This window comes from Pogoniulus pusillus, chromosome 1 (assembly GCF_015220805.1).
Source record: "Pogoniulus pusillus isolate bPogPus1 chromosome 1, bPogPus1.pri, whole genome shotgun sequence".
Lineage (NCBI taxonomy): Eukaryota > Metazoa > Chordata > Aves > Piciformes > Lybiidae > Pogoniulus > Pogoniulus pusillus.
The window spans coordinates 34049800-34068274 of record NC_087264.1 but is presented as its reverse complement, the minus strand read 5'-3'; the positions used below and the strand labels follow the sequence as shown (position 1 = coordinate 34068274).

General features: G+C 43.9%; 1 protein-coding gene across 3 annotated transcripts; it reads right to left on the bottom strand.

The window, feature by feature from the left end:
• Nucleotides 1-4622: 4622 nt before the first annotated feature.
• ACTC1 (actin alpha cardiac muscle 1) lies at nt 4623-16628 on the bottom strand. 3 transcript variants are annotated; one of them, XM_064148063.1, is made up of 9 exons: nt 16519-16628; nt 12615-12696; nt 9969-10498; nt 9159-9307; nt 7750-8074; nt 6965-7126; nt 6659-6850; nt 5300-5481; nt 4623-4951 (listed from the first exon to the last, which is right to left on the bottom strand). In XM_064148063.1, exons 4-9 carry the CDS (start codon nt 9285-9287, stop codon nt 4808-4810), a joined length of 1134 nt encoding a protein of 377 aa, XP_064004133.1. In that variant the 5' UTR covers nt 9288-9307; nt 9969-10498; nt 12615-12696; nt 16519-16628; the 3' UTR covers nt 4623-4807. The 3 variants fall into 3 exon arrangements, with proteins under 3 accessions (XP_064004133.1, XP_064004141.1, XP_064004150.1); XM_064148071.1 differs by lacking the exon at nt 12615-12696; XM_064148080.1 differs by lacking the exons at nt 9969-10498; nt 12615-12696; nt 16519-16628 and having other exon boundaries at nt 9159-9393.
• Nucleotides 16629-18475: the final 1847 nt, after the last annotated feature.

Below are 18475 nucleotides of genomic sequence, written 5' to 3'. Positions count from 1 at the left end.
GAGGGAGCTGAGGCTCTTGAGCTGGAGTGGAGGAGCCTGAGGGGCGACGGTATTCATGGTTATAAAGATGTAAAGGCCGAGTGCCAGGAGGATGGAGCCAGGCTCTGCTCAGTGAGGCAGGAATTACAACAGTAGAGTTGGTTTTGTTCTCCCCCAAAGCCGCACCCCAGAACTGTATACAAAACTAGGTGGAGGATTTTCACAGGGATGTTTATGGCCAATTTTGGTAATTTAAGATAAAGTCAGAAAATGGAAAAAGCCAAAGCCACAAAGTAGCTTTCCCCCACTTGAAAGCCAGAGGCAGAGCAGAGGCCTAAGGAAAAGCCCAGAGCGAGCGTGGGACTTACCGGCGCCGAGTTAAGAGCTTGGAGACGGTGCCTGGATCTCCTCTGTGGAGGAACCCTTTGGAAACTGCAAGTTCTAACCCAATCTGGGACCCACACAGCATAAATCCGGTGGGAACGGCACCTGCCAAAGCCGAAGTGTCTGCAGAGGCAGCTTCCACCAGGGAGCTCTAGTAGAGGGGCAGGACCTGCGCAGCGCAGGGCCAGGCGCGCTGCTGCCCTGCCCCTGCGAGCGGCGGCGGCTCCCGGCAGAGAGGGCTCCCGGCAGAGAGAGAGGCTCCCGGCAGAGAGAGAGGCTCCCGGCAGAGAGAGAGGCTCCCGGCAGAGAGGGAGGCTCCCGGCAGAGAGGGAGGCTCCCGGCAGAGAGGGCTCCCGGCAGAGAGAGAGGCTCCCGGCAGAGAGGCTCCCGGCAGTGAGGCTCCCGGCAGAGAGAGAGGCTCCCGGCAGAGAGGGAGGCTCCCGGCAGAGAGGGCTCCCGGCAGAGAGAGAGGCTCCCGGCAGAGAGGCTCCCGGCAGTGAGGCTCCGGCAGAGAGGCAGGGCCGCGCCAGCTCGCCCTTAAGGGAGCGGGAAGCCAGGGTTTGCGGATCGAGGAGAAGCGGGGTCCGGCTGCCACAGGGAACACAACTGCAAGGATCAAGTGGACCAAAATGGAATCTCACGCACTTTCTGGTCACTCTGTTTAAAGTCTTTCCTAGACAATGTGTCCAGTGCAAATACAGCGTGGGCATGAAGCACCCAGCCAATCCCAATTCCAGATTCCAGTGTGGGCTTTCCCGCGAGTGAGTACCCAGGTGGGAGCCGCAGGAAAAGGCCTTTTGCCTTTCCCTGCGCAGCGGAGGGAAAAGCAATTCCACACCTGACTCTTCCCCCATTCAAACCTCTGCTGACAGGGGGAGGAAGGGAGTTTGGAGCACCCCACGACATACCTAGAGAGCAACAAGGAGCTAAAAGTCAAATACCAGGACACCCTTCAGTGTGACAAGACCTTTTGCCACCTGTTCTCGCTGCTTTCAAAGTATGAGGGCTGAATCCATAAATCTGGCTAAACACTAAGTTTACTTCTTCCATCCAAAGAGAATCGCATCAAGAGCCATCAAGGGTAGCTGTGATCCTCTGGTCTCAAGACTTATGCCAACGTCTTCATTAGCCAAGCTGTTTCAGAGTTCGGAGGTATTTATGATCACAGAATCACATCACAGCATCACAGAATCACATCAGGGTTTGGGTACAGCTGGGTTTCATTTGTCTTTTCTAAGGAAGTATCTGCAATAGCTTTACTGGTTATCATACATCTGCTCTCCACTTAATTTCTGCATCCCATTCCACCATCCTTGTTTACCACATGAAGTATATACCACTGTAATTAAAGCTTCTTGTGCAATGCAGACAGAGGCTGAGCTTTAACAGTGGCACCTCTGATGGGCATTTTGAATCCTAGCTTCTTTGTCTTAACTTTCAAAGTCCTCTCCATCAAACCAATCAGTGGCCTTACCCACATTTAAAAGACTTCATTTTGCTTCCATAAATAGTTATGGTAATTCCCACCCCACTGAATCATGAGAGTTTTTACAGCACTAAGTGTGAATACATATTTTTCAATGATAGAGTATGGGATTGTTGCATTACAACTTGAAAACATCTGGAAACATTCTATAAGAAGAGAAAAAGGGTTAGGCATTGCTGCTTTTTAGTCATGTCCTACATGTATGCAAGCATGTCACCGTTTTGCACAGTCCTTGCTGCTCATATCCATTTCCATAAACTGTGAATTACAAACCTCAAAATGTCTATGGAAGGAATTTTTCCATCAGTCATGTAGTCAGTTCCCTCCTCATGCCCACCTGCTCAAGGGTGGACTGATCACAGCCCTGAACGTGGTGCCAGCTGTATGCCTGCCATTCCTGACCTATCAGTCAGAGCCAATCAGTCAGGCATCCACTGGGTCTGAGTTAGCATTCCCTTTGCATACTTGCTTAACGTTTTAAGCTCCAATTAGCTGCAATTCATGTCCAGTATTGCCCTATTAATTCACACTAATACTTGAGATGACCTTTCTGACCTTTCAAATTAGCAAGCAAGAGCAAAAAGGAAAAGTGCCGTGGTTCTAAAGAACAATAACCAAATATCACTGGGAAGCATCTTAAGTCTCAGCAATTAAGTTTGTGTTGGTCAGAAATCAGGAGAAGTGCCCATGTTTTCAAACCATACAGAATTTTGCCATGGTGTGAACTTCAGAATGATTCCCTGCTCTGGAAACCTTCCTGAGAACAGCAGAGGGTGTTGACCTTACCTTAACAGATCCACAGGTTATTTAATTTGTGTTGTGTTAGGAAAAGGCCTATTTGCAGCAGCATTCCTGTGCAGTATGAGAGTATTCCACATTTATGATGAAATGTTCATACTTAAGATATCATTTTGACCTTCATCTAAAATGTTTCACTGTATGTGCACATTTTAAATTATGATTACACTTTCATTTTCTTTTTTAATTCTCTTTAAACAACTTCACTTGCCCAAAAGCAAAGGTATTGAGACTACACCTTGGATTATTCCAATAACAAGCTGAAGGTACAATGACATTGCAGTAAACTGTCTTTTAATGGTCAGCAAATTGGAGGCAGACACTAAATATTTTTTATAGATTCAAAGAATAATATCATAGAATCATAGAATCAACCAGGTTGGAAGAGACCTCCAAGATCATCCAGTCCAATCTATCCCCCAGCCCCGTCCAGTCAATTAGACCATGGCACTAAGTGCCTCATCCAGTCTTTTCTTGAACACCTCCAGGGATGGCAACTCCACCACCTCCCTGGGCAGCCCATTCCAATGGCAAATCACTCTCTCTGGCAAGAACTTCCTCCTAACATCCAGCCTATACCTACCCTGGCACAACTTGAGACTGTGTCCCTTTGTTCTGTTGCTGGTTGCCTGGGAGAAGAGACCAACCCCCACCTGGCTTGGCTGCAGATTACATCTGATGGCCAGTTAAAAATGCCTTTCAGAAAAGTAAGAGGTAGGACAGAGTTCCCTTACAACAGTGTAAGCTCATTTGTTTGTTGGTTGTTTTTTTTTAATGGCATCTGAGTATAAAATTAGAATGAAATTTAATCTTTTCAAACACCTGCCATGGCACCTGCCTAACTGCCTGAAGACTTTGATAAATGCTTTGATTGATTTCCTTAGTCAAATTTAGGTGAACTCCAGTCTGCAAATAGTTTGAACTATGACACTCATTGGTTCCATTATTTTGTAGAATCATAGGCTGGCTTAGGTTGGAATGGACCTTGGAGAACATCTGCTCCAACCTCCCAACCACAGGCAGACTAGACTAGACTCAGTTCACTCTGTACTTCAACTTTTAAATGCCATTTCTTTTGAAGAATCAAAGAGCACAGCTGTAAAACATCACAGTGAGCAGTACAAAGGTCTATGGAAAGTATGAAATTTGTGATTGTAGTATCTGGGTCAGATAGCAACAAAGGATAGCAAAGATTTAAGGATTAAAAATTGCCCAAGACATATGAGTGCTGATGTGAAAATAACAATTGTAGGAATATTTAGGAAGAGCTTAATTCTTGTGCATTAGTACAATAAAGGCTTTGCTTCTTCATCTCTGACTTTGAAGAGGTGGGGGAAGATGAGTAAACTGTCAGTTCGAATTAATGTTTTGGCATAAATATTTATAGCTCACAGAAAATAACTGTATGACTCTTTAGGACTCAGCTAACGAGCTATAAATTGCATTCTAAATGTATTAACATAATTCTTTCACAGAAGATTTGACTTTCAATAAATTAGTGCTAAAATATTTGAGTTATAATAAATGCAAGAGAATAAACATTTCTAATCCCAGACAGTGAATATAAGAATTTTCTTTCCACTTGTTCCACTTACTGAGTCTACCATCAAGGCTATGTCTTTGTAAGCCTTGATATATGATCATAGAATCATGGAACCATAGAATGATAGAATGGTCTGGGTTGGAAGGGCCCTGAAAAGGTCATCTAGTCCAACTCCCTCTGCAGTAAGAGGGGCATCCTCAACTAGATCAGGCTGCCCAGATGCTTCTATTGCTTCAAGATTCAGAATCACAACCGTAAACTGGAAATTCTTACTAACAGAAAACCATGACCTAACTCAACTACATCATTTAGGACTTGGCATGCAGTGAAGACATTGGTAGGTTTGATGGGAATTTCTAAATCCCAGGGCATTTAGTCTCCTTTTTGCTCTTTTTAAGCAAAGAGTACTTGTGATAAACCGAAAGACACTAATTTGTAGGTTGCAAGCTCCAGATCCTGTTTATTTATAAAGCAATAAATATTAGAAGCACAAATAAATTGCACGGGTGTGTAAACAAACTGTACAATGACTGAAGAGTTCAGGAAGGGTTGCCAGAAGACTCCAAGAAGCATGTTGTCATCATCCTGAGTGGGAAGTAAATTGAGGGGGAAAGTGCTTAGAAGCACTTGCGGTGGACAATGGATGGACCAGCTTCATCATACTCCTGTTTACTGATCCACATCTGCTGGAAGGTGGACAGAGATGCCAGAATGGAGCCACCGATCCAGACAGAGTACTTGCGCTCAGGTGGGGCAATGATCTAGGGTAAAGAAAAGCAACAAAATCCTCATTTAGCCTTTCTGAATAACCAACCTAAATCATCAACGTAACAAGCCACTGGCTACTTCCCTAGGTATAGAGCAGAACTTTTCTATAATGTCAATATTGATCTTCAGCAGCTAGTACATGCAAAGTGCCTCAAGAAAATCTATAACCATATTTTCCTCTTTCCTAACACTCGCTTCTAACTGTTATAATTATCTGGATTACATGGAGTTTCTCTTCATTTGTCCATCAGCTGTAGAATTGTTCCTATATCCCAGTTTAACAATGTGGACATTTTCTCCACTCTTATCCATATTTTACAGTAGAGAGTCAAATTCCTTACCTTGATCTTCATAGTGCTAGGAGCAAGGGCAGTGATTTCTTTCTGCATGCGATCAGCAATACCAGGGTACATTGTCGTACCGCCTGAGAGGACATTGTTGGCATAGAGGTCCTTACGGATATCAATGTCACACTTCATGATACTGTTGTAGGTAGTTTCATGAATACCAGCAGATTCCATACCTTGAGAAGAAAAAAGACGATAGAGCAGGAAATTATACAAGAGGTCTTTGTGCAAAGAACTCGTGGGATTTCTCCTCATGATTAATACAGGCTCTTTTTGCTGTAAAGTTACTTGCTGATTATTATATGTTGTAGAAAAAAAGAAAAAGGATTATAGAGCTAGCTTAGAAAATTAAATCTATTTGATAGAAAATATCCTAATGCATGTGCAAAGGGAAGATACTCGAAATATACAATAAGAGAAGTAGATAAGAGAGATAAATTCATTTAATATATGGCAATGGGAGCAAGTTAGACAGAACAGACAAATGATCTATGGATGATCTCTGGGGGCCCCTTAAAACCACTCTGTGATTCTGTGCTATGAGTATCAAGTTACACCAGTCTTATAAAAAGCATTACTTAAATATAGTGGAGACAGCAATAAAGATAATGAAAGAAATTGAAGTAGAACTAGAAAAGACAACAGCAACCTCTGTCAGCCTACTGAAAATACTGTTGATAAAGATCAAAGCAAGACATAAGGAAAGCACTGACCAAGAGATGAGTACTCGGTGGTGAGGAAAAAGAAACCAGCAGCACATGTTTGTGCATTCCAATTTATTAATTTTAACAGGTGCTTCCTGAAACAACTGACACTAGATCCACACTAAGATGTCAGCTGATGAACAACTGTATTCATTGCTCAGGACTTAGAAGCATTTGCTGTATCCATCAGCTGCCCTCACAAACAGCATAGAAATAACTCACACCTTTCATTCCACTTTTTGCCTTTCCCAGATACTTTACTTCTTCATGGAGCCTGGTTTTTAGGGGAAGCCTTACAAATACAGCACTGAAAGCTATTCTTGCCACCAGTGACATAAAGTTATAGAATGTTGGAAGGGATCCACAAGGATGTTTGGGGCCAGCTCCCTAATGCTGCTATTCTAATTGTACATTTTATCACTAAAAAAATTGGTGACCATAAAACCTGATCTAAAACTTGCAACAAGAGCGCTCAGCTAATTACCATCTGAGGCCACATCAAGCACAGCTTACAGGAACCAAAGGATCTACCTCATTAATTTTTTATGTTTGATCTTGTGCCAAATTTAGATCAACAGGAAGAGGAGTGGGACACCTCCTGATCCACTTGTACCACCTACAGAGAGGAGAATTTCCTGGGAACACTTACCAATAAAGGATGGCTGGAATAAGGTTTCAGGGCAGCGGAAACGTTCGTTACCAATTGTGATCACTTGTCCATCAGGCAGTTCATAGCTCTTTTCCAGAGAGGAAGAAGAGGCAGCAGTAGCCATTTCATTCTCAAAGTCCAGTGCAACATAGCACAGCTTCTCTTTGATGTCACGAACGATCTCACGTTCAGCTGCAGGTACACGGGATTCAAATCAAGGTTTGGATAAGCGAAACACAAGAGGAAGAAGGTGGGCCAAGAGAAACAGGAGGATTTTCACAGAAGGGCAAAGCTGAAAGCACTGACCTGTTGTCACAAAGGAATAGCCACGCTCTGTGAGGATCTTCATCAGGTAGTCGGTCAGATCCCTGCCAGCCAGGTCCAGGCGCATGATAGCATGGGGCAACGCATAACCTTCATAAATGGGTACGTTGTGGGTAACACCATCACCAGAGTCAAGCACGATACCTGGGAGAGAAATGTCAGAGAGCAGCTGGAATCACCTAGCAAATGTTCAGAGACCTTGGGCACAGTAAACATCAACAAACACAGCAAAATGTTGGATTTTTCAGGCAGTGTAAAGTGGCATCATTCTATTTTAGCCACCAAAATCCTGCCTGTTCCTTCTGCTGCATAGATATTCCTATTTGGCTTGAACTTTCCCATGAAACAGTTGTTCTGTACTGATTTTCACCTTACCCCTACCTGTAAGTCTTCCACTGCTACTTTTCTGAGCATTGAGCGTGTGTTGGTCTAATAATGGGCATTTTGGGGGCCAAGTTTAAACCCTTAAATGGTGTAATTGTCATGTAACTGCCATATCCTCACAAAAACATCTCCTCATCTGCATCATGACAGGCAGCAGGAATCAGTTCCACAGTGCCTCCCCAAAAAGAATGCAGACAGGTCCACATTTGTTCTTTCCACAGACTATTTTGTGCCAGCTTTGCTGCCGCTGTTATCATCCATGGCTATAAACGATCTCATTTTCTGTAAATCTGCATGAATTATGGTGAGTTTTCTTCCTATGTGAGATGGAAGGAGAGGCCCTGAAAGGAAGTATCTCAGGAGTGTTTATCTGTTTATTTTACCTGTTGTACGGCCAGAGGCATAGAGGGATAGGACAGCCTGGATCGCCACATACATAGCAGGTACGTTGAAGGTCTCAAACATTATCTGAGTCATCTTTTCACGGTTAGCTTTAGGGTTCAAAGGGGCTTCTGTAAGCAAGGTAGGGTGCTCCTCAGGGGCCACACGGAGTTCATTGTAGAAAGTGTGGTGCCAGATCTTCTCCATATCATCCCAGTTGGTGATGATGCCATGTTCAATGGGGTATTTCAAAGTGAGGATACCTCTTTTGCTCTGAGCTTCATCACCCACATAGGAGTCTTTTTGACCCATACCAACCATGACACCCTAAGAGAAGAAGATCCAAAAAAGAATTATTTAAGGAAGACAACGTGACAGAGCTCAGACATTTACATCACAGCCAACTATGCTATTTTCAAGAAAGGTACAGTCACACATTAAAAGGTTGCACAGGGAAATAAACGAGCATCACTGAAATAATAAGATAATTTGAAGGTTTCTTATTTAATAATTTTTAATCTATTGAAAGGATTTTCTTCTCTTTGTTAATGCACCTCTTATTTTCAATTACTTCTTTCTCATCCAGAAGTTTAACTGAAATACAAACTGCATAGTATCTTGATGAGGAAAAAAAGTAGAGGGACATACAAATAAAGTTTCTAAACAGGAAAATAAAGAGGGAAATAAGTTTTCTAGTGAAGGAAGATACTGGATACTTCTATGGAGCCTCATGGATAATTTATCCGCAGTAACAAAATACAAATCACAAACATTTTAGGTTTGGTGTGGGTTTTTTTTAAGGCATTACAAACTTTTTGCTAAGGAAATGATAGGAGATAAAGTATTGTGCTTCTGCATACCAATTTAAGTGTGACAAAAGAAGAACGACGTGGCAACAGGGAAAAGGAGACTTAGAGGGATGTATGAAGGTCATTGACAGACAAAAGAAGGTGTCTGGTATGCGAAAAGTTGGGGCAGGATGGGTGGGAAGGGCATTACACAAACTCCATGATGTGCAGATTCAGCCGGTGGAGATGTCTGTGCACTAGCATCAGTGGCAGGTCTGGCTCAGGACCAGGAGTGGGCAGCTGCTTTGCAGGAAGCTGGGTTTAGGATCATTAGGAGGGAGAATAGGGAAGGCAGTCAAGAAAAAAGCTGGAGACTCAGAAATAGCTGGAGGAAAGGGAGAAAGTGTTAGAAAGCGAGATAAGGGACAGCCAAAAAGAGGAGATGAAGGAAGCGCTGGAGGCGTGAAAATGTGCCACAAGTACTACTGCAAAAAGTGAGCAAAGGCTTGGATGGAGTACTTGGGATAGGACGAAAGGACTAAAGAGGGAAAGAGTGCGTGGAGGTGACCCCTGAAGAGATGGGGAAGGTTTTGTCCTGCCCCGCTCCTACTTCCGTAATTTACCTGGTGTCTCGGGCGGCCGACGATGGATGGGAAGACGGCTCTGGGGGCATCGTCTCCGGCAAAGCCTGCCTTGACCAGCCCGGAGCCGTTGTCACACACCAGTGCGGTGGTCTCCTCGTCGTCACACATCTTCGGAGGGAGGCACGGATCTGAAACACAGTGCGACAGCGTGTCCAGACCACTGCGGCCACCGCGGCTCGGCCGCCGGGCCCTGCCGAGACCCCTGGGCGGACGCTCCGCGCCCTTCCGCCCTCCATCTCGGAGCGCAGATGCGGCTGCGGCACATTGACAGTTGCCGGCGGCAACGGGAAATTTGACTCGTCCCGGGAGGCAGCCCGATGGCTCAGCCACGCTCCTGGGCTGGGCTTTAAATGGGATCCGGCAGCCGCTTTCTTCTCCGCGCTTCTACAGGCTCCTTAGGGCATCGTTACGTGTGGCCCCAGGCCGCAGACTGAATCGAGAGATCGGCCCTGCCCAGGGCACTTCACCGGCCACAGTGCGTCCCGCCCCGTCGAGGCGCGATGGCTGGGACGGGGGCGGTGTCCGCGGCAGAAGTAAAACAAAGCGGGAGGCGCACACAGAGCAGCGGCTGTACCTGCACGACCGGCATCCGCCGCCAGCCAGTGCCTCCCATCCATTCACCCACTCGCCCATCCAGTCCAGTCCATTCATCCATCCATCCATCCATTCATCAACCCGTCCGTCCATCCATCTATCCATTCCTTCATTCTTTCCATCTCAGCCATCCCATCCTTCCCTGTCTTTCCCGAGCCTGCACCGAGGGGCTTCGGAGGCCGCCGTGCTACTCACCTGGCCAGCAGCGGCGGCAGGGGGGTTGCGGAGGAAAGCCTGGGTGCCAGCTCGGCGGAGGCGCTCAAATTTATAACCCCCGAGGGGCAGTGCCGGCCAGGGCCGCCGCAGGACGGGGCAGCCACCTTCTCCTTATTTGGTCGGCTCCGCGCCATTGAGCGGCCGCGCAGCCATGAATGGAGCCTGGCCAGCCCCGACGCAGCCCGGTCGCCCGGCCCATGTAAGGCAGGCGCGGGGCAGCTCGCCCCCGGCCCGCCGCATGGCCAAATAGGGAGCCCCGCGCAGCCCCCCGGGGGCCAGGGTTCGCAGGGAGCCAAGTGGAAAGGTGGTGTCCCGGGCCGGCTCGCAAGGGCACGCCCGGATTCGGCCCCGCTGCCCGCCGCCGCTGGCACCCCGTCGTGTGAGAAGCCGCCGGGTGCCGGCCAGGTGGACGCAGAAACGCGGCGCGTTTAAGTGAAGATGCTCGGGCTCGTCGGAGGGTGTGAGGGAAACTGCGTGGGTGTTGTGTCCCCCGGCTTCTCGTTTTTTAACTGTAAAAAAAAAAAAAACACATCAGAAACAAGCAAACAAAAAACCCCACCCCACGACAGTCGAGCTCCTATTTAGTCAACGACCCATGAGGTTACTTCGATGCCAGCAACGGAGACTCTTCTACTGCATGGAGGCTGCATCTACTGCCTGTATTGCCTTAGGAATGAGCAGCACACACTTTGATGAACACATGTAGCAAAAATGGTGTTTTTCTCTGCCATTGGCCGGCATATACAGCATGAAATGGGACCTGCTCATTTTGGTTAATATGCATATACTTAAACTTCCCAGTTTTGCTCTTAGTGCACAGCAGATCAGTACCACACAGTGATACATATAGGGCAGAAGATGAGAGATGGGAATAGCTCGGACAAAACCCAGCTATGGTATTAATGCAATGTGACAGTTGTTTTCCTGCTCAGTTGTTGAAACATCCACATTGATAATTTGTTCCAGCGGTGGAACCTAGAAAATCCGTGTATCTTCAGGATTTTTTTTTTTTGTGATAGTTAAAAATAGAAAGACTGGAGAGGCATCCCTTGAGTGGGTTTGGCCTGGTATGTGAAGGCAGACTGTCAACGTCTGTCCTGGAGGAATTGCATTATAGCACAGAGTACAATGTCCTTCAGGAGCTCAGCTTCTGAGCTGCCCAATGTCTGCCTGCGTAAGGCACAATGAGGGGGAAGTAAGGAATTGAAGCTTGGGGCAGAAGGGAAGGGTGGGATGTAAGAGTCAAGAAGGGAACACTCGGTAAGCTGGATCAAGTGCTGAAATGCAGATCCTGTATGTTAGATGCTATACGAGGGCTGAGAGCCATCACATGGTTATATACATCTTAAATGAGGTGGAAGGAAAGAGCTTGTGAATGCAACACAACCTGCGGTCTGGGGGCTTTGAGGGGGTGTCAGTGTAAGAGCTAGCTTCACGCTGCAGTTTGGCTCTGACAAAGGGTGCAAGAACAGGCAACGTCTGGCTACTCATTTCTAAACTGTATCTAAAGGGGGCATCAGAGGTGCTTAGACTTGAAATTCTCCTGAAACTGGAGACAGTGGGTTCAGTTTTCTCATTTCTAACACAATTAACGAGCTCCACCCCAATCCCAGTTTATCTTGGGGTTGTGCCGAGTTATGAGCATAGGTCTGAAGATACAGCAACAAGCTTTTTGGCCACTAATAGCTCCCGTTTTGCTTTAAATACCTTAGGAGAGACAACATTGTTCCAAGTGAGCCACTATTTGTGTATAAAGGTGTGTGTATATTTCATATCTGTGCATATGTAGATATATCTGTGCATATACACATATGTAAGTGCATGTATATTATAAGTGCATGCATTTATCTGTGTATATAAAAGCCACTTTTATTTTCTTAGCTACCCAAGAAAAGGAGGTGTAGGGCTGTGAAGTATGATGACCTGAAAAGGTCAAAGCAGGGAAAGGCTGTGCTTCAGTGCCTCTGCTCTTTACATACTGTCTCTTGGAGATCTTTTTGTATTGATGAAAAATCAAGCACAATTATACTGATAAGAACCCTACATGAGTATATATTAATCTAAATCCATTAGGCACAAGTAACAGAGAGTTGAAAATATTTTGCTGATGGTGTTGCCTATTTATGTAGGAACTTGTACATATGCAGTGATCTCTAAACATACAGAGCCTGGCACAGACAACCATTTCAGAGACAAAAGTACTTTACCATATGCCACTTCCAGTTTTAAAATGTCAATGTATTTCACTCTACAATAGGCTGCCATATATAATTTACATCTGCTTCTTTTTCTTTTTTTTTTAACCATTATCCCATCTTTTCTATGGAAACTGTATAATGTGAAGGCTTGGCCAGCTTCTCCAGCACTAGAGATTAGTTTACAGTGTTATCTCAGCTGTTCCTCGGTTCAGAGGTGTTACAGTATTTACATAGAAGCCCACTGTTGATAGCTGCATTGAATTCCTCCCCAATCAGACCCTCCTGTCACATCCTACATTCCCTTTGGCTAGAGAGACACACTCTGCTGAAAATAAGACAGAGCCAACCCTCCCTGCAAAATCTACACAAAACAACCTGTATTTTCTTCTTTACTTTGCACCTAAATATTGGCATTCTCTACTCTTACCTCAAGTTTTGAATTTCAAGTTGAGTGGGACTCGCATCTTGACAGCTCATCAATCTTCCTGCTCCCCTTCTTCCCCCATATACTGCAAGGTCAAATGAAAAGGGCACCACACAACATGCTTAAATCCAAAATTGCAACTGCTTCCTCCTAGCCATTCTAAAAGTACCCAGCTAAAGTTATTCCTTTGGCCAAAATCGTTCTGCTCTCTGCAATAAAGTGATAATACAGTCTGAAATAAACCAACCAAGCAAACAAAGAAGTAAAACAACTACTGAAGTATGTTGTGCAGTGTTGTCTAGAAGGAAACTGCTCTAATATCTGACTCACTAGGGTCTACACACTGTGTACATTTGTCATCACTTAGCTATTGGGAGTGACCCCAGAGACAAAGGAAAGACAGGCAGGATGGAGCATTGGGAGAGCAGACAGATCTGCAGTGGACATAATCTGCATGCACCCTAAACCAGCCTAAATACAGAAGAGCATGAAGCCTCAGTATGAGACAAGGGTAGCAAAATAATAGATAATATTTTGAAATAATTAGTATTATTTTTAAAATATATAATTATATATACCAGACACATGCACACAGGCAAAAATGGATGCATTATTCAACCAAAAAGACACTGTTGTGACTGCAGCCAAAATCAGAACATGACTTTCTTACCTCACCATGGTAGAAATGGGAGTCAAAAAAAATCACACTGCAATGTTCAGATGCCCAGAAATCCTCACAACTGCTAGTCAGCTTAAAAAGCCCCAAGCAAGCAAACAACCCAACAAAAACATTGATTCTTCATACACTTTAAAGCCTAGAACAGTCACTACCAGAAGTCAGATTATTTAGAATAGCTAGCTTAGCATTTAGAAACTGAAAAATGTGTTAAGATCAAGCTATTTCTATACTTTAATTTTTTTTTAGTCTTTCAGATTATTCTTTTGTTATCATTCAATGTTATCATGTAAATGGTGTCACATTTAAATACAAACAATAAACCAAACTACTGCATGCATGGGATACCCTGACCATGGAGCAGACAACCTCTCTTCTCACTTAAAGCCTGTTATTACCAAATCCAGGTGGATGATGACATACAAAATCTGTCCTACCATACAGCCAAATGTTACCTTCCTTCAGCCTCAGGCCAGCGTAATCCTTGGAAGAAACATTACTTTTTTGAGAATTAGAAGCAAATGCCACTCTGATTGGCTTTACTTTGTCCCTTGACAGCTGTTTGGGGCTACAGGAGCTTTAGAAAGACAAGAAGCATTGCAGCAGAATCTCACTGATAGGCAGGAGTCCTGATGAAATGAGAATGCCTAACATACAACATAGGATGACTGTCACTGTCATGAAGGAGCCATACATGCAGTGGTGAGTGCATGCATGCAGACATACAAAGAGAAGCCAAAAAGGACAGTTTTGCAGTCACCGCCACCATGAAGTCATTCCCTGTGAAAAGTTCTTTTAGGCTTTTCCAGTCAGATTTTGAACTCAAGTGAGAAATCTTTACCCTGTTGTGATAGAATCTTCCAGTTTAATAATTACACTGTCAGGCAAACTTCTCCTCTGACTATTTCTCTTTCTTAGTTATGTCTCATTCACCCTAGTGATAATCCTTGTTTCATACTTAAAATGTTTCATGTCTTCTCAGCATTTAAACTCTGTGTATTTGCAGGCTGTTATCATCAATCCACAGCTTTTTCTCACTCACTCATGTAGTGCTGTCCATTCATAATTAACCTCAAACATCTTAAGTGTGTGCTGAAATGGTAAAATTATGAGGTGGGCAGTGGGAGCTAGAGATAGAGCTAAAACATTTTGTTATGAAGCTGAAGGCATGGGCAGCATAAGTAGAGGTGAGTGGCAGTGAAGGGCATTTGTGCTTCTGAGTCTGACTTTCCAGAATTATTACTTGCCACATATCACTTACAAAGAAAGGTCGTGGCTCTCATTCCCATTACACTCCCTCTGCGGTGCCTGGAGAGTGCCAGGAGATCCTCAAAGCACCGTGCCTGCACAGGAGGAAGCTTCCTGAAATGCTGTGCATCTCTTACAAGCCAGAGCACGGCAGGCATGACAGGGTAGGACTCCAGCATTTCAGACTGTGAAGGCTGCAGCCTGCTCTGAAATAAAGCACAGCCCAAGGACGTCGCTAGAATTTAGGCTACTCAGGCTGTCTTATGCACTGAGGGACATGGAGTAGTTCAAGAGAAGAGAAATATGTCCTAAACACTTCAGCTGTTCACAGAATCACCGAATTAACCAGGTTGGAAAAGACCTTCAAGATCAATCGAGTCCAACCTATCACCTAACACCTTCTAATTAACTAAACCATGGCACCAAGTGCCTCATCCAGTCTCCTTTTAAACACTTCCAGAGACAGTGACTCCACCACCTCCCTGGGCAGTCCATTCCAATGCCAATCACTCTTTCTGTGAAGAACTTCCTAACATCCAGCCTAAACCTGCACTGACAAGCTTGAGACTGTGTCCTCTCGTTCTGTCACTGGTTGCCCAGGAGAAAAGACCAACCCCCACCTGGCCACAGCCTCCTTTCAGGTAGAGAGCAGTAAGGTCTCCCCAGCTGGCAGTTCTGTGCAGTGTCTGTGAGAGGTACCTGCCTACATTAGAAAGCTGGTGGCAGAATTCCTAGCAGCATTCCTTATGTCTGCTATAACTTTGTGGTGGAACACAGAAACCAGCTTTCCACGTTTGTTCATCATTTGATACTTGATGAGTCTGTAGCTGCTAGTTCATTAACAGTAAATAACAATTCCAGAGCCGATGGGCAGTTGATAGGTGTACCAAAGTTAGACTGGCAAAATCTTGCATTTCCAAAACTCACCAGTGCTTAAGGCTAAATTCTGCCCGGTTAACTGAAACATGCAAATTTTTTTTGGTTTCAATTCTGTTTCCTTAGATGTGATTTTTGTGATTGCAAAAACAATAAAAATAAAATTCACATTTGCAGAATGGCAGCCAGGAAATGGCATGGGACCTTAGCAGATCTTTCATTAGTATATAAATTATGTAGAATAACATGTAGATATTTAAAGATGACCAAGAACAGTGAGAGAAAGAGCTCAAGAAACAGACTCATAAATCTGCAGCCAAAGGCACTTTCCTCACCCTGATTTATGTCCCACTCCACCTTCAGTCTCCTCCAAGTGCACTGCAGTCTTGTTTATTTGCCATAGATTCTGCACCTGTCATGTTCTATAGAAAGTGATCAGGACTTCACAGCCTATCTGGGTATTGCTTTTCAAATTTAGCATCACAACTGCTAGCAGACCACAGCCACGAGCAAATGCAAAGCTGCTTCCAGTGGTAGTGCTTCTAGCACACTGCTGTCACCTTTCCCTTTAGTCTAGTTCTCCTCTGCAAGCCCCTCTGAAAAGCCTCTGTTGCAATTCATATCAAAGGCAGTTTGTAGCAAGTATTCAGGATGTTTCATACTAAGAACTGACCGCTCTGGACTTCTTGGAGGTCTATTCTTCATGGTCCTTAAAGACATAAGGCTCAACCTAGGACACCTTCACTGCTGCTTCTGATACCCTCCTCTTCACCAAGTTCCCTTACTTTTATAGATTTTGTTGTGCTTTTTTTTTCACTTTTCCACTATCCTCTGTTTTCTCACCCCCTAATTCCCATCTTTGTTTTCTTCACTATGTATCTGTTAAGTTCTCCCGTGCATACAGACTGTTGTCTGCAGACACCTATATGCAAAATGAGCAGACTTTGACCCTGTGAAGATAAAGGAAGATTCAAACTGCCAAGGAAAAGCTTTGAAACGGGAAATACACCATTTTTCTTCCCTGCCTAGCATAGAGCTGCAGGAAATTTAAGCCTAATCTGTATATCCTGCATATGACACAAGCCAGTCTTCTTATTTACAACTCACCACATCACTTTGGTCTCGGTGATCCACACGAGCAGATCTGAAGTCCACTGCAATGAGCAGGGTTCAGTAACCTGGAACAAAAGGAGCCTGAGCTTACCAGCTGCTGTAAAGCACTGTGTGACTTTGCAGATTGTTTCTCAGCTGCTATTTATTTTTCAGAATCAGAGACAGATGTCTTATAATTACAAGAAAAGCAACAACGAAGCAGTCTATTCTGATTGCATTCTAGATAAGGAATTAACTTTTAATGAAGGAAATAATCAGACACTGTTTTTCAGTTCACCTCTTTCTCTTGTATTAAAGCAGGAAGACCTACATTTCTTCATCCATATAGAGTAAGGAGCAAAGCAATCTGTAAAGCAATACCTCATTTACACACAAGAAGCTAAAGTTTAGCATGAGTAAGTGACTTGACTGAAGTCACACTGGAAATTAGCAGTTTGAATCTTACTCCTGAAGACCAATTCCAGCTGTTGAGCAAGGCACTGTTCTCCAAACTGAGCACATCAGGCTCTAAATCTGTGATGTACACAGAAAGAGTTTGCCTTGCCACACCTGATATCTTGTTCCCAAGGTTACAAAACCAATGGATTCTGCTGCTAAGAACACAAAGCTGCTTGATGAGTCTCATAAATGACTGATGGTTCCAACCTACAGGTTTGCAAAGATGATTTATATAAAAGCATCTCAGTTATTAGCAAAGGCTGTGACTGCACTATGAGATAAGGAGAATTGCAGTGAGTGAATTCAAGAGTAGAGTTAGGCCATGCTGAAACTGGCCCAGCACTTGGCAAAATTATTTCTCTTGCTAAAGACCACAGATCCTTCAGAATACATTTAACCCCAGAAGTCTGGTTCAAAGAATGATCTCAAGTCAGCTTATTTAATTTCTTGTAGGATTAACAACAACAAAAAACCCAAAACACACAAACCTACAGAATTTTTTTAACAGAAAATATCAATACAAATTATGAACAAAATGTTTTAATTGACAGATTTTTCCCACAAATCTTGCCTCTGAGTATTTTTAAGGGGTTGTACCTCTTAGTCAAATTCAGTAGAAAAACATTTTTAGCTTACCTGTTTTGAAAGATGGAAAAATTACCTTAAACATAAGAGTTTATTAAGCAGAGCTAAAACTGTGATGATAATAAAAACAAAGATGGAAAATTTACCTTAAACAGTCTTTTAAGCAAAGCTAAAACTCTGACAATAAAGATGGAAGAATTACCTTAAACAGTTTATTAGGCAAAGCTAAAACTCTGATAATAAAATAAAGTTGCCTTGGATTCTTGCTGACTGTTATAATCCCTTGGAAATTAAGCAATTAGCAGCTAAGCAATTAGCTAGAAGACTATAGAAGCTCCACAAAGCTGTGTTATAAAGAGATTTTATGTACTACAACAAACCATACTGTAAGGGTTAGTTGCTATATTCTGACCACATACCATGTTTAAAATGCATACTTTATCCTCCTTTTGCCATTAATTTGTCCTCATATCCACTCAGAACTGAGCAGAGACAGAGAGATAAAGCATCACTCAAATCTCTACACTACCCAGTGAAGAAAACAGGTGTGTAATATGGGTTCAGTTTTCTGGATTTTTCAGTCAGCCACCAGAGCACAAATTTTACTTCATGGTTAATTCATAACATGAGTACATTTTTTTAATGCAGGTATGACCTAGGTAGATTTTCCATTAGCTTTTATGAATAGTCAACTGCAGAGTGTGTTATGTAAAGAATATTCAAATATCTGCAATATCAGTATCCTACAGTGGAGCTGATGCAGCAGGTCCAGAGGAGGGCCACCAGAATAATGAAGGGACTGGATAACTTCTGCTACGAGGACAGGTTGAGGGAGCTGGGGTTGTTCAGCATGGAGAAGAGAAGGCTCCAGGAAGACCTAATAGCAGGCTGCCAGTACCTGAAGAGAGCTACAAGAAGGCACAGTGGG

Bases quoted from the DNA above. Each gene is read 5' to 3' on its own strand.
- ACTC1 (XM_064148063.1), bottom strand. From the start codon at position 9,287: ATGTGTGACGACGAGGAGACCACCGCACTGGTGTGTGACAACGGCTCC. The intron at 6,851-6,964 runs GTCAGTGCTTTC...GTGTACCTGCAG, and splicing joins CTATTCCTTTGTGACAACAG to CTGAACGTGAGATCGTTCGT. The intron at 4,952-5,299 runs GTAAGGAATTTG...TCTTTACCCTAG, and splicing joins CTAGCACTATGAAGATCAAG to ATCATTGCCCCACCTGAGCG.